This window comes from Synchiropus splendidus, chromosome 17 (assembly GCF_027744825.2).
Source record: "Synchiropus splendidus isolate RoL2022-P1 chromosome 17, RoL_Sspl_1.0, whole genome shotgun sequence".
Classification (NCBI taxonomy): Eukaryota; Metazoa; Chordata; class Actinopteri; order Syngnathiformes; family Callionymidae; genus Synchiropus; species Synchiropus splendidus.
In genome coordinates this window covers 14,969,668-14,984,330 of record NC_071350.1, presented here as the reverse complement: position 1 = coordinate 14,984,330, position 14,663 = coordinate 14,969,668, and the positions used below count along the sequence as shown (strand labels likewise).

Sequence of the window (14,663 nt, the reverse complement as noted above, 5' to 3'; positions counted from 1 at the left end):
ATTGAGTTTCATTGCCGACATTTCAAAAACTAAGAAATTTGGCATTTAAAAATGAATTTAAATACGTGTCATATTTATTTTAGTTGTATTTTAAAACTCACTATATATATATATATATATATATATATATATATATATATATATATATATATATATATATATATATATATATATATATAATCAAAAGACTAAATATTATTAAGCCAAACTTGGAGATGTTTTGTACGTGGTGGGATAATAACTAAACAAATCGTGAGAAATCCTAAAAGGACGACATTTTATTTGAACATCTGAATTAAAGCGAATAGTACAAATAATTTGTTTTAAGTTTTAGGTATCCGAAAATAGTGACTGCACACCGCCTGGTGGCGTCAGTCATCAACATTCACCTCGCAGCAAGACGTCGAACATTAACTTAAAAACTAAAAACAAAGCGTGCAGTGGATGTTCAGAAGGTACTGTTTTTAAAAGTCAAGGCTATTGTCGAATGTATTTTGTGACTGCGTGTGAATGACGGTCGTGTTTTTGGTCAGGAGGAACTGTGTTGGCTAAGTTTAGCTCCACAGCTACTCGGGTCCTAACTGTAGCTGGTTTCATCATGTGACACGCCATGTGTCACAACATTAACTGTCGAGTGCTTACGATGCATGTATTTAAATGTGGAAACTCGTTTTCATGATCCGTTTTTCTTCGTTAACTTCCCTGTAAGCTAAGCTAAGCAAGTAGCTCGCAAATCACGAACTCGAGGAGGAACAGTTCATCTTCTGTTATATAGATAAATAATAATAACTCCACTTGTCTGGCTAAAAAGTCGAGAAGAGAAACAGTCACAGATTTCCAGTCATGCATGTTTAAAAAAAATGAATATTGACAAAATTGTTAAAAATATTGACAGTTAAAAAGGAAATAAATGTTGGAATACCTTAAATAAATACATTTAGGAAAGCATTTAATTCAATGTACTTTACAGTGGACCTCTTAGCTAGTATGTTTTAGAAGCCTGTCTTATTAAATGGAAATGGAAATCATCGTCGGTGTACTATTAGTAGTACACCGACGATGAAAGTGAGACATTCATTTGGTGGCCATTTTGGTGTCTTCAGACTGTGACATGGAGGTCAAAGATAGAACCAGATTCAACTGTAGAAGAGTTGCGGCGTGTTTACAAAAACGGCCGAGTGGTCTAAACTGGCAGCCTGACCTTTGTGAGGACAAGGCTGACGCAGCATCAAGGTATGTCTTGAAAGCAGATATCGCTCTTCCTTTTGTTGTTGCATCTTGATATCATTTCTATTTGTTTCTCTCAGTGAAGGTCTCTTTAAGGATGACTATAGCAAGTCCGACCCGTTGGCCTTTAAGGTTGATTGTTCACCGTTTATCTCCAAACTTCAAAATGCAGCTGATGATTGCAGAGATGACAAGGAGAACGGGAAGGTAACTACGGCTGTGGCAGTGTTCGTACAGTCATGAAGGAACTACAGGGAGCTTATGGGGAATGCTGGTATTCATTGTCCTCTTTTTCTTCGTCTGAGTTGTATGAAGAGGTCGATGCTGCTGCTTATGATGCCTCTGGTGAAAGCACATTGGTCGAAGAGGAGGAAGAGATTCTCTTGGATCAGGCCAAAGAACCAGAAGAAGCAGAAGATGAAGGTATGTTTACAAAGGTTAGGCAGCCGACAGCTACTAATCCCGTTTTTTAGCTCCAGTTTGGCTTAGGGACTGGCACAAAGATCACATGGCAGCCATCAGCAGTGATACCTTCGACAGCCTCCTGAAGGAGTTTCCCGATTTCCAAGACTGTAAGAGTGACATGGCAGCATTCGTCCTGATTACAAGTGAGATCATTTTCCCTGACTGGAGGTCCACCACAAGCAACGGGTGTTGATCTTCAGCACACCGTCTGTGGGAGCCTTCCTCATGTTCTAACCTCTGAGGATGTGTGTTTCAGAAATGTCCAACCCAGCTGGTCCGCCATTTGATTCCTATGAAGTTGTAGCTGTGGGTGCTGGCGGTTTCAGTGGCACCAAGTGGCTCTGCTACGACGGGACAATGCTTTTTGACTGTCACGCCATTGTCATCGCCAGACGAGCTCTCCAGAGGTCACATGTGTACCTGTGTTTATATATGATCAGCTGACGTCCTTTATGACTGAGAAGTGTCTCCTGGTTTGCAGGTTTCTCTACAAGCATCTGCTGCTTTTCTTCGATGCAGATCCGAAGACTAGTGAGATAAGTATTTTCCAAAGAAGCGACGAGAGCCACCTGCTTCAGCTCAAACCCAACATCAGTCTGCACCTCTACACCAACCAGTGTCCTGAAGGAGCAGTGAAAAACATCTACTCTGAGTAAAGAGACTCCTTCCTTTCCTTTTCTAATCTAACTTCTAATCCAACAGTGACATCATTTTCTCAGGTTTCTTCACATGAAGTCGTTGATCTCATATATTGTTCTTGCTTCGTTAAAACCTCTAACGTTCAGTATGCCGATGGTTAAATCTGCTGAGATTAAAAACATTCAATGACATTAGTTATTTATGATAAATGAGTAGTTTTACTCTAAACTTTAAATTGTTTTGCTTTTACTCTCTGTTATTTTACTATAAGCTAACTGGTAGCTAATTTCTTTCTACTTACCTAAAAAAAATAAAATCGAATCCGTTAATATTATGTATTTTAAATTATGTTCTATTAATCTAAATTTGTAATTTCTCAGTTGAAAACATTGCTTTGATTAAGTTTACAATGTTTCTTAGTCTTTCATTTTGAATACATTTTGTATCGTATGCGATTATCATAGACTTGATCTTTGTGTTGTTGTAAAGATAGTTCATTTAATGTTACAAGATTAAAATGAAATTTTAAATCTTTGTTGAGCCAAGGAATACTTAGTCAAAATGGCTTCCTTCCTCGTCTCTTTCATGTAGGGCACCAAAATGGTGTCATGCCTGCTCCATTCTGGTTCAGGGCCGTGTAAACAAGCAAGGTTCTTTAAAACAAAAGTCTTCTACTTTTTTTCTTCTACTTGAAACACAAACTTACTCCCAACTCAGAACTCTGATTTGAGTTTCTCTGGAGGGTTTTAAAATTAAATATTTATTGTGAGTTGATATTGAAATAAGCACATTTGGATTTTGCTAAAGATACCATCTGTACTTTCAGAGATGGCTGCAGCTGGACCCCCATGAATCTGAAGTATCATTACATGGGGCAGCTGGTTTCGTCCGCCTACTTGCACCCGAACCAGTGGGCCGCCAAAATATGCTGCATGTCAGGAAGTGACAAGATGTGTCTCTGGACTGTGATTGGACTGCAGGGCTCTTCACTCACCCATTTCATCCACCCTGTCTACATCACGAGCTGGGTCCTTGGTAAAGACCTCAATGGTTTCATGGTACATGATGTAACTTCAAATCGCCACACTCACGTTTGGTTATATCTTCTTTTTAGCAGCTAGCATTATTTGACAGGATAATATTCGTCTTCTGCTGTGGTCATGTGACTGACTGATCAAACCAAACTGATCGCTCTTCTGTTTCTTTAGGATGTGAAGGACAAAGCAGCATCATATCGGACCTTATCAACAAGCGTGTGGGTGACGACTGGGAGAGCCTTCTTCCAGTGCCATATCAGAAACAAAACATAGTGTTTCTATCTGGACGCCCAGTCGGGCCAGCAAAGCCCTCCATCCAACCTCCCATCAGCATCAACTGGTGCCATGGAGACGAAGACGTGGAGCTGGTGGACAGCAACACCGGGTTGGTTGTGGAAGAGTAAGTGAACAACGCCGTGGAACGCATGTGTTCAACTTTGTCAACAGCTGGATTTCTCTGTGTGCTGGCTAGCTCTCGGTCTGAGGGCAGCACCGGCGGCTCAAGCCGCCTCTGCAAAGGTGCCTTCTACTGTTATTTCCGTAAAGTCGCCCAGCTGGCTGGACATCAACATTTGCAGGCTCTTGCCACATATCGCTGCGTCAAGGTGAGCAGAACTTCCATCACACAAGTTTGACCGAGTTACTCACCCGGTATAAGATGGAGATTTTCAGTACATCCAAATTCAAGTCAAGTCAAGTGTGTCCAGCTTTAGATGAACATTTGGTTCAATAGAACTGGGGACCACCTCCATCAAAGAGTCTCAATCATTCCAATGTTTAGTGGACTTAAAGAAAGCAGCCAAACATGTGAATGTTGCTCTTTAAGTGTGAAGAACAGGACTTCTTCAAGTCAGGATTAGACTCAGGAAGGAGAGGTCCTTTGGTTTGGTGACCCCAGACTCTCATCTCTGCTTCTAGCAGATGATGACCATATGTCCGGTTCAGACCACCAGATCTCACTAGTTCTGTTTGTAGCAAAGTGAGCAGATGGCACATCCAAATTCAAGACTCAACCTGAACCATAGGAGTGCATTCTTCCCGTGACCATCTTCACCAGTGAGAGAAAGATTTTTGGAGCACTGTCTAATAATTGTCATAGCTAATCTATAGTGCCTCAAAATATTCCATCTGTACATTAGCAGAACCCCCCCTTAGGTCATTCTGGCACATCAGGGTACTTCATTGGAGAGGCAATACTTGGACTGGGGGACATCCTGGAAAACTAAAAAAACCTTGAAGGAATCCACTGGAAAATCAGCACAAAAAAGAAAAAAAAGACTTGATCTTGTCCATCATCAAGTGCATATCATGTTACGCGTCATAGTGAGCCCAGATCATATAGAACTATGAAAATATATCTTCATGCAACAGCCTGTTTAAAGCAACTGACTGCTGTGGTTGTTTTGCAGATGGACGCGTTTGTCTACCAGACGGTGAAAGCAGTGGTCAAGGACCATCTAATGAGCCACCACGAGGGCCCCTGGCAATCCAAATACATTGTGGATTGCTTTAGTGCTTGAAGGGTCTAGAATTCTCCACTTCTGAGTTCATTGTTCCCTGTATTGTCCTATACATAAGGTTTCACAGTTTTCAATGTCTGTCTTTTTCTGCACTGATTCGCAGTTCTTTGATGGCGACGACTTTTTGGGTGTTAATTTAAGTTCAGATTATTTGAGAAGGGTTCATTTTACAATTAAAGTTTTGTTCTCATATAGCATACATTTAAAAAGAAACATCTAGTTTTGTCTGCTTTTCTTATATTGAAAGTAAATATTGTCACCAAATCAGCTCGTGAATAATTCTTGTTATCTTGCTAGTATTGAAAAAAAAAAAAAAAATTTTTCATGCTCATGACTTTGTGGTGCATATTTTTGGCTTTATTATTTTCTTTATTATCATGACCTTAATATCCATACCCAAATACAGTATAACTGATCAGTGATTTTACTGTACAAATGACCGATTCAAAGACTGATTCAGGCAAATAAAGAAGTCACAAGGGAGGAAAGTGGAGGATGGGACTGTCTCGACTGAGAGCGATCTGTGTGGTGCTAATCATATCAAGTCAGAACTGTGCTCCTCTGGCTTCAGATGGACTTGCGTCATCTCAAATTGAACATTATTTCCAGAGAAACTCCACTTCCAGGGTTCGGTGTCGCCATGGTTCCACTCAGCAGTTGCTTGGCAACCAGCTCCTCCTTGGCACTGATGAAAGTACTCGTGGTAATTATACGCTGCTAAACACAATGTGACATAAACACACAAAAATAACTGCCTTGAGTCTTGTTTCTGATTTGCTGGTCCAAGCTCGATGTGTGACAAACTTCTCCTGGTCGGTCTTGTTAAGTGAACAAGGGGTTCCTCCGTCCAGCCGTTGTGTTCGTGGCTCTCTGGAGAGAAACCGATCCTGCGCTGGAAGGCCGCCTCTGCGCACGAGGTAGAACCACGCCGCCCATCAAGAGATCTGTAACGTTAAACTAGTCAGTAATGGGACTCTTCGATTTTCCCACCTGGGAAGTCATGAAATAAACAAACAAAAGCAGTCACAGTCTGCATCTCCTTTGAGACTAAGTGTTTGTGTTCACATGTGATTTCTCTATTAAACACCTCATCGAAGACAGGCTTTGTTTCACTCACCCAAATTCGGTCTCATGCAGGAGGAGTCTCCCGGAAAGGAGCCGTGGGAGGCCGAGGTGCTGTCCGTGGAGCTGGACTTGACAGAGTGAACAGATGGCGTTGACTGTCTTGGAACCGTGGGCCTGTGTTTTGCGACAGCTCCAACTGATCCAGTGTGGCTCCACTCTAGAGGTGAGCACACATTTTCAGACACACATTTTGAATGTGAATGTGCGAACAATATCTGAGAAACCACTCGTCTATATGCTGCTATTCTTCGGAACAAGCTGCAGGTTCAAACGTCTGGATTTATTGAGAAAGATGCATCCATTGTCTGACAGATACAATTAGACTTAAGTGTTATTAAATGGGCTTTTGTCTTAGTCAACTTACCTGAGTACTCGTCGAGCCGGAAGCGTCCGAAGCAGAGATGAACCCTCCACTGTTTCCTCACATTCTCTTTCATCAGGCAGTGAAAGAAGAAGATAAATGTACCTGAAATATAAAGAAATTAGGCAGAAATAATGGTGACAGTTTCATCCCTCAGTAGTTCCGCTGCTGCAGGATGAAAGGGGAAATTAGGTTAAATCGTTGCCTCATAGATTCTTTACATTACTGGAGAGGTATTTCATAGCTTTGGAATGGTATTGGTATGTTGAACTAGGGTTAGGCGTTAAAGATAGTGATGAATATATCGGTCCCGATAGACGTATGAGACAAGATCTGTATTATTCCACATTACTACAAGTGTGTGAACAAGACCCATCACTCATTGATGTATGACTCCACCTCCACCTGGAGATGTGAGAGGGGAGCCAGAGGATGCAAACATGGCGAACCATCTGGAGCCAACGTGGTCAGCTGTTGTGTTCAGGATAATACCTTCAACATCTCAGTACAATGCTGACCATTCGCTATCCGACTCACTTCGAAGTACAAGTTTTTAGTGTCTTGAGGACCAAGTCTAATTGGAGCTGAAGAAGCACCTTGTAGAGTGTTGAGTGCTGCGAAGAGGTAGAGCAGGACGACTCGGGCCGGTCCAAAGGTGAAGAAGCCAATTGTCCAGGTGAGTCCTAGTAAAATGGTCAGGCTGGCGGATCCCTTCAGATCGTGCAACAGTCCATTCTTTGCCCCAACTGGACTATTGACTTGCATGTGACGGAGCTGGATCAGGACCACGATGAAAACCTGATGAATAAGAGTCTCAATTTCATCATGAGGAAAAAGAGACTTTTATTTTGCAGTCACTTCCTGGAATACTCACAGCAATGTTGACAAGGAACACGATGAGAGCGTAGGCCACAACAGAAACATAGAATGTGACATCATCCTGAATCCAACAGCTGAAGACATCGAGCACAAAAGAGGAGAAAAAAGTCCATCAAAAACAAACTTTTGGATGTGACATTGTGACACTGGACCCAAGGTCAGAGTGGTTAAGAGGTGCAATGTTGGTGCATGTTTTTGGATTGTGGGGGGGAAACCAGAGTGTCTGAGGGAATAAAAAATTGAGTTCTTGAAGAAGAGGTTGATTGTAGAATGTGCTTTTCATTTAAAACAGTGGAAAATGAGTCAGAAAGCCTCACAAGTCCTTGGGGTCTTCAAGCGGTCTGAGGATGGCGTGAATGTTGCTGTTAATGTAGCTGCCGTAAGCTTCTCTGTATGACACCAGGACCAGCACACAGACAAGCAGAGGAAGCCCTGGAGGGACAACACTTTTCTTCACCTTGATCATTGCGGGGGTTAGCTTAACACGACTCACCCCATCCCAGCACGCAGAACTTCAGCATGTAAGACGGCACGTAAACGTTGAAGACTTTGACAAGAGCGAAGTACATGTTAATCCCCTCTAGCCCCATCCAGGCGATGGAGGCCAGGAGGAAGTAGTGCTGTGTGACAGCAGTGGCCACACAGAGGCTGTGGTAACCCCAAGAGGAGAGCCAGGAGTTGAGGAGGAACACCAGGTTCAAGCCCAGGAGCGACAAGGAGAGGTTGAGGAGAATCTGAGAGGGGTAGTCCCGACGGAGCTTCCTGATGCAGAGTGGTTGAAGAGATCAGTGACTGCAGCATAAATTGGACTCTTGGGACATCTAGTGGTTGGTTTGCAGAGAAGCAGTTGGGTTGGCTGTAGCTGGCCGTACTTGGTTCACAGCAAACACCATTAAGCAACTGATTTGGATGTACTGTAGAGGTGCAGTTACAAAAAAAAAACGCCTCCCAGCAGACTGACCTGCTTTTTTAGAGCCAAGTCACTCGGGTGCAAGTGTCGCCAACTCCAAGTTGGCATGGACATGGAGTATTGAGCTGCATAGGTCGTGTTTTATGTTGGAATCTTCTACACTTTCATTTCTAGCCTTTGATGTAGATGGATCGACAGTATGATGTTTGGGTACTTACTCAAAAGCAATGTAAGTCAGAACAGTGATTCCCAAAAACAGCGAAGAGAATCCACAGCCGATGTAAGAAATTATGGTGAGAGCCTGCTCTGTTGCCGGGTCCATGCCACTTCTGGAGATGTCCTTAATGTAGAGAAACACAGACAAATCTAGTTGTAGTTACCTTCTACTGTGAAGTAAAGTCACAGTGCTGTGGAGCACACTGTAGATCCAAACCATCTTTCGTACCATCAGAATTCCGAAGTGTGTGAGGTGATCGCACAGGCAGGTTGTGTAGTCACGAGTGCTGTTGTGTTTCCTGCATCCGTAACCGTCCCAGCCTCCGTGTCCCTCTAAAACAAGATGTCCACTCTTAAATCTGCCTCACGTTCTGTCATTTAACATGCGAATACCTACTGTTTTTATTGAAGTCCCAGTAGACACACCTTATGTCCCTATTGAGCTTAAAAACACAAAAGCTCATGGATTCAAATTCAGATATTCAACATGAGCTGTATTTACGACACTCCTACTTGGTTTGAGTGAAGATGGCGAAACGTTATTAGGATGTCTTCCTCCAGGCCTCTGATGGGCGCTGTGGCGTTGGTCACACTGGCTGACACAACATAGCTGTTGAGGATCTGATGCTTGTGATTGTTCTGAAAGCAATAAGACACAATGTTACAAAAAGCTACTAGTGTTTATTTTAGACACAGCTGTGCACCCACTCTGTAACGTCTGCTATCTGAGAGACTTGAACATGTAGCCCTGGTGACATTAAGAATGAAGATATGTAGAGATTTGTGTGCTTTAAATTAGTATTTGAGGCTGTTATGGGTCACAGAAAATTCCTAGGTTTTGGCCCTGGACCCTTGAATTTAATTTAAAACTTTGATGTTAACCAAAGCATTTATTGAATAGCAGTTCAACATGGTGGCACCTCAAAGAGAAGTGGTATTCCGTAGAACTGAAACTGAATCCTGGGCTGGGTCTTGTTTGGACCTTTAGGAAAACTCTCTCGCAGGACTGATGGCAGGGAGATGAAGGTGACTGTGCCGTTTATGTGGGATCGGTTGATGTGGATCTGAGATACAAGAGAGGCACTTCAGTTACATTTGTCACAAAAAAAATGTGTTGAAATTTGCAACAATCTGTGACTTGTGAAACACAAGACGCACAAGAATCTCAGCCACTATCTTCATGCACGAAAGAAACTTGTGGGTTAGAGTATCTGGATGTTTCCTGAGACCCTTCAAACATGCACACCTCAGGCTTGCTGCCAGTCCTGTCCGATGACACGGCAAAAGTCAACCCTGGGAAGTGAACTGGGTCAACATCCACCACTGAGACCGCGATCGCTGGAGCCACAAGAGAGGACGATCCATCATAGCCGACCATGGTGTCACCCACAGCCTGGGTCAGGTTCAGAATGCTGTTGAAGGACAGGCTCTGTGAGCGCTCGATCTCACTCTTCTGGAGACATGTTCTTTAGACTTACGTGTTAGTGAAGAGCAAGAGGTCTGTCTCGTTCTCCAGGATTTCAGAAATGATATTGATAACAGCCTGACCCAGATCCGGCGAGACCACCCCAGTGCTGACCACGTCCTTCAGCTTGTCGAGGACCATTTCCAGCTCAGGGTGAGTGAGTTTGGATTGTCCTTGGATTAAACTGTCAATCATCTCAACCACATCCATGGCGTTTCCTGCAGCGGATCAATGGTCAATGAAGTGAGCGACAGTGGCACATCAAAACATCACTCCTGGTGCCACGTGAATATTAATGAACTGACCAGCCGTGACATCCACGTCGCCAAGGTCATGGATAGTTTCCACCGCTAGAGGGCAGTTGCGCACGTCTGCATCCATCCATTCTGTACTGAGGCGCAACTTGCTGTCCAGCCGAGTGAGAAGTTTATGTTAGCAGGAGAGGAGCGTTTTAATATGTTAAATAGGTTTTTACGTTTTATTGTTTGTGATGAAGCACGTCTGTTAATTTAAGTGTAATTGTCTTAATTATTTGGCCTGGTGGCCTGAAGTTAATGTAACTCGTGAACCAAATATTGACTGAGAGCTTAATGCCTTTTACAACTCTGACCCTGCGGCTCCCGAGGACTCACCGTCGTATAGATCACTGCGCAAATTGACTTTTAGATAATGAGTCATTAATTCCATGTTGACGGAACATGGATCATAAAGATGGATAAGAGAACAAACAGCAAATCATCTGTAGTTAAACCTCGCTCTGCTGGTTGCCCATCAACAAGGACAATATTTCTGAGGAACAATTAATGCAGTGTGTGTTCCAGGGTTACATGGAAGTGCCTCAGGTCTCACCAGTGTCTGGTTGCGTAGATACTGTGGTTCTTAGGACACGGATGAGAGCAGTATTTTCCTCCTGAAGTAGCGGGCCACTCAAAGAGACCCTTCAGGGTCCTGAGGGATTCTGCCTCACACATGAAACTCACTGCAGCAGAGTGATAGTCACTGTTTCTTTGTCTGCACTTGAACACTTTCAGACCTCTCCACTCACATATACGACTTATCTGTACGTCTTCAGTTGCTATGGAGATGGAGCCGTTGTCATAAGGCATCATGAGGAGGGTTCTTATCTGCGCTTCCATTTCCTCCGTGTGAGCGTGTGACATCATCACCTGGACCTGGAACACACAGCTTTCCCTGCTGACCATGAGAGGTATTTTAATCAACATGTGTCCTAAAGTTTGGATAGAATATTTAACAGTCTTACCTTGAGACTCCACCACGGGAAACCTGGAATCAATAGAATATAGTAGACAGTAATAATAATAATAGACAGTCAAATATAAGTGAAGCCAATGAGGTCCTTGAAATGAACAAAATCAAACCGGACCTTGTCCGAGGTGGAGGCTTTCATCTGCTCTGGTTTACTTTGTCTGTAAGTTAGAGCCAAATATTAACATTTATAGTGCCAGAACTCAATTGAAATCTTAGTATTAAAGGTTGCTCTGCACCTGTGAGTGATATCTGGCAGTAGCTGGTAGTCGATGACAGTCATCTGATCATCTGGTAAACTTGTGTTGAGCTGTAAAAGAAACACTGCGTGCCTTTATACGAACAACAATCAGATGAGCACTAGATTATTTAAAATGGCGTGAGGTGTTAGCTGCCTTTAGTGGATTGAAAGATGAAAAAGTGGAAGATAGCCGGTTAGATTAAACAATGTTGTTAATATGTGGATCGAGAGGATGATCAAGGTCAGTTAGAGTAGTTGGCAAAAGACGTGTCCCTGAGAATAGGAAGGTTGAGGTAGAAGCCAAAATTGGCCAGCGGGTGTCAGTGTTTCGCTACTACTTTGATCAGTGACATTTAGAAGTGTTTTCTTTTTTTAAGTGGATAAATACAACTGGAAAATATGTTGTTGGATGAAGTAATGTAATGACCCATTCAATACGTCGACAGCCGTTTGGCCACTTAAGTCTTACTTGGTGTGAAGAGGCTGGTGCAGCATGATTGATGATGAGATGACACTGTCCATCCCATCCATACTTATATGGTCTACTGACTCTGCTATATTCTGTTGTGTGAATGTGGTACATACCCAGGAATGCAGAATGTGCTCTGTCTCACCGTTTCCTGTTATGGAAACTTTCACTTGAACTTCAAAATACAGTTCTGCAGGAAGAGAGATGTATTATATTAGAAACTCCTAATAGGGACATTTACTCCAGACAGACCTGCAACTGGAATGTATTGTAGAGTTGTGGTGGCCATTGTGGTTGAAAATGGCGGGATGGTTGGAGTGGTGGATGTTTTGGTGGTTGTTTCCACTGCAGGAGTCGTTATGGAAGTTGGAGCAGCAAGAGTTGGAGTCGCCGTAGTGGAGATGTGGGTTGTTCTTTCAGTGGAGGTAGGAAGAAATGTCGGGGAGGTATGTGGAGTTGTGGTGGTTTCGGTGGGACTGGCGGTATTGGGGTCAATGGATGTCACACTGGTGGTAGGTAGGACAGTTGTGGTGGGGTTGATGGTGGTGGCAGGACGATTAGTCAATGTGGCAGTTGAAGACTCTCTTATTACAGCAGTGGTCTTTGTCAAAGCAGTTGTTCCAGTTGGAGGACTGTCCGTAGCCAACATGAAGCTTTCTGCAAAGTGAGGAGAAAAATCACTTGGGTTATTGTTGGCAACATTTGTCGGTCCCTGTTGCTGTCTCACCGACAGCTGTGGTCTGGATGCTGTCACTTTGGACCATGATCTGAAGCAGACTCTCTGCGTCATTGTAGGGATCCTGAAGGTATCGATGAACGTCTCTCTGCATCATAGCCACATCTAACCCCGGAACGACCTCAGCCTCGATCAGGCAGTCGAACCTGAGAAAGAGAATTTGTAGACCAGGAGTCATCAGAGTGGTCTTTCAGGACTCCAGAATTTCTGCCTCTACTAGTATTTCTGAGGGAGTTTGAAGGATTTCCTGGATACAAGTTAAGTGGGTTCAGTCAGTGTCAGAGCTTTGACAGGGTTTGAATCCATCATATGTGCTATTCACCCCCTTTTTAGTGTTTGAATGTTGTCTGATCAATAAAGCGCTTCTTTAAGGCACTTGTTAGTGTTCATATGTTGTGTCATATGTATGTCATATGTGCTGGTTCTTATGCTGTCTTACCTTTTAATGTTTGGGTTGACCCACCTCTGAAAAAGACAGGAAACCTATTACTTCCCGATTTTCCTTCCTACTTGATAGGTTTTCCAATTAAAACTCACAGAGGAAGTGGGTGATGTCGTTCTGAAATCTTCTGCCCCGGACCTGTTTGGAATGATCCATTATTTTTTCTGTCCAGACCACCTCATTTTATTATGCTATTGAAAATATAAAAGTTCTACCTGAACATTTCCACCAAGGTCAGACTGTGCACCTCAATGTTGGTCGGCAGCGCATCCTGAAGCTAAGGAAAGGATTGTATTTAATGGCAATATTAGGGCATTCACTGTACCCCTGGCAGTTATATAGCACATCAGCAAACATGATAAAAGTTATACTGTTGATTGGTACACAATGCTATATCATCAAGACAGGACAAAAACTGCTCCCTGCCTTGGCTAGAATACCCCAGAAAACCTGTTCGGCAACACAAAGCTACAAACATTGCTATTCCGTGCTGGTTTCCTTTGTAACACTTGCCCAATTTTGTGTGAAGTTTCTGGCCGTGTGTAGATCTGTGGTGTTGCTGTCGTGTCGGATGATGGCGATCAGAACTTTCACCTGGTACAGGGACCACTCTGTAGGGAGGAAAGACTGAAGTGAGTTTGGTTGCTCTGGGGATGAGGTTAGATAGCTGTCCCTCTGGATGGTGATGTTCGGTGATTTGCTGTGGGATCAAAGCGAAGAGGATTTGTGTGGGCGAGAAGGAGGCAGAAGGAAGAGTGAAATGCAGCTAGCTCTTGTTGATCGTTGATAGAAGTGTCGGCCCCTTCATGTTGATTGCTGAGAACCGTCTGTGTTTACTTTGGTGAGGAGAAGGCCGGCGGTCAATATTGAGTCAGTGTCGGGAGGCAGACATGGTGTCTTCTCCAGCCACATCAAAACATCTCTTTATTTAGACTCAGAACAGATGGTTCAGTTTGGGCTCACCGCAGTTCATGGAAGAATCCGGGACTGGTTCACAGCGGGTGTCCCAGTGGTCCCTCGTCCACTTCACCACGAGCCCCTCAGTGCAGTACAGCGAGGTCACCTCCTCTTTGCTGCGCTCTCGGCCCCACAGCCGGAAGAGAGAGATCTGGCCAAAGAGTCGTGTGCTGGGCGAGATTTGGACGTTTCCGTTTATGAGGAAGTGAGATGCCCCGAGAGTGAGGGTCCCGTTAGGAGCCAGCGCGCAGCAGGATCGCCACGAGGACTTGGAGGCGTTAAAGGAATTAGCTGGAGAAGAAAATCAACAGCGGAATTTCACTGTTGGTCACAAGGTGTCGCCACTGTCAGTTTTAAAGGCGATCGATCAGAATGCTGGAGCCTTGAAATCATTCCCAGACAAGTTTTGTATGGAGTTTTGGTCCCGCTGTGTTCAGTACATTTGATTATAAATAGTAGTATAACAGTGACAAGTCTCACCCATCATGATGTTCATTGGGTTGCCGTTGACATAAAGAGAGGGCTTGTGTTTGGTGTCGGACCAAGTCAGACACATGGAGTACCAAACAAGCCGTTCCAGGTTGACAAAGGCGGTTGTCCATGTTTCCCCAAACAGCCAGACTACTAATCGACTCCACCTTCCCCCGAAACCCAGCTCTGCATACTGAAAGTCAGGGTGGCGGTACATGAAGATGGTCCAGGTGGTTC

At 43.7% G+C, this 14,663-nt stretch overlaps 1 protein-coding gene across 1 annotated transcript in view; it reads left to right on the top strand.

Annotated features, from left to right (window-relative positions):
- The first annotated feature begins 345 nt into the window (after positions 1-345).
- Positions 346-14,663, top strand: part of adad2 (adenosine deaminase domain containing 2) — a 29,822-nt gene continuing 15,504 nt past the window's right edge. Inside the window, exons 1-14 of the mRNA XM_053846619.1 lie at positions 346-455; positions 1,104-1,233; positions 1,308-1,434; positions 1,533-1,650; positions 1,701-1,835; positions 1,949-2,099; positions 2,174-2,344; positions 3,158-3,366; positions 3,540-3,768; positions 3,841-3,973; positions 4,778-5,591; positions 5,716-5,805; positions 6,026-6,176; positions 10,917-11,051. Coding sequence (XP_053702594.1) covers positions 1,112-1,233; positions 1,308-1,434; positions 1,533-1,650; positions 1,701-1,835; positions 1,949-2,099; positions 2,174-2,344; positions 3,158-3,366; positions 3,540-3,768; positions 3,841-3,973; positions 4,778-4,888 — 1,506 coding nt within the window. The 5' untranslated portion in view covers positions 346-455; positions 1,104-1,111 and the 3' untranslated portion in view covers positions 4,889-5,591; positions 5,716-5,805; positions 6,026-6,176; positions 10,917-11,051. The remainder of the gene's footprint in view (positions 456-1,103; positions 1,234-1,307; positions 1,435-1,532; positions 1,651-1,700; positions 1,836-1,948; positions 2,100-2,173; positions 2,345-3,157; positions 3,367-3,539; positions 3,769-3,840; positions 3,974-4,777; positions 5,592-5,715; positions 5,806-6,025; positions 6,177-10,916; positions 11,052-14,663) is intronic.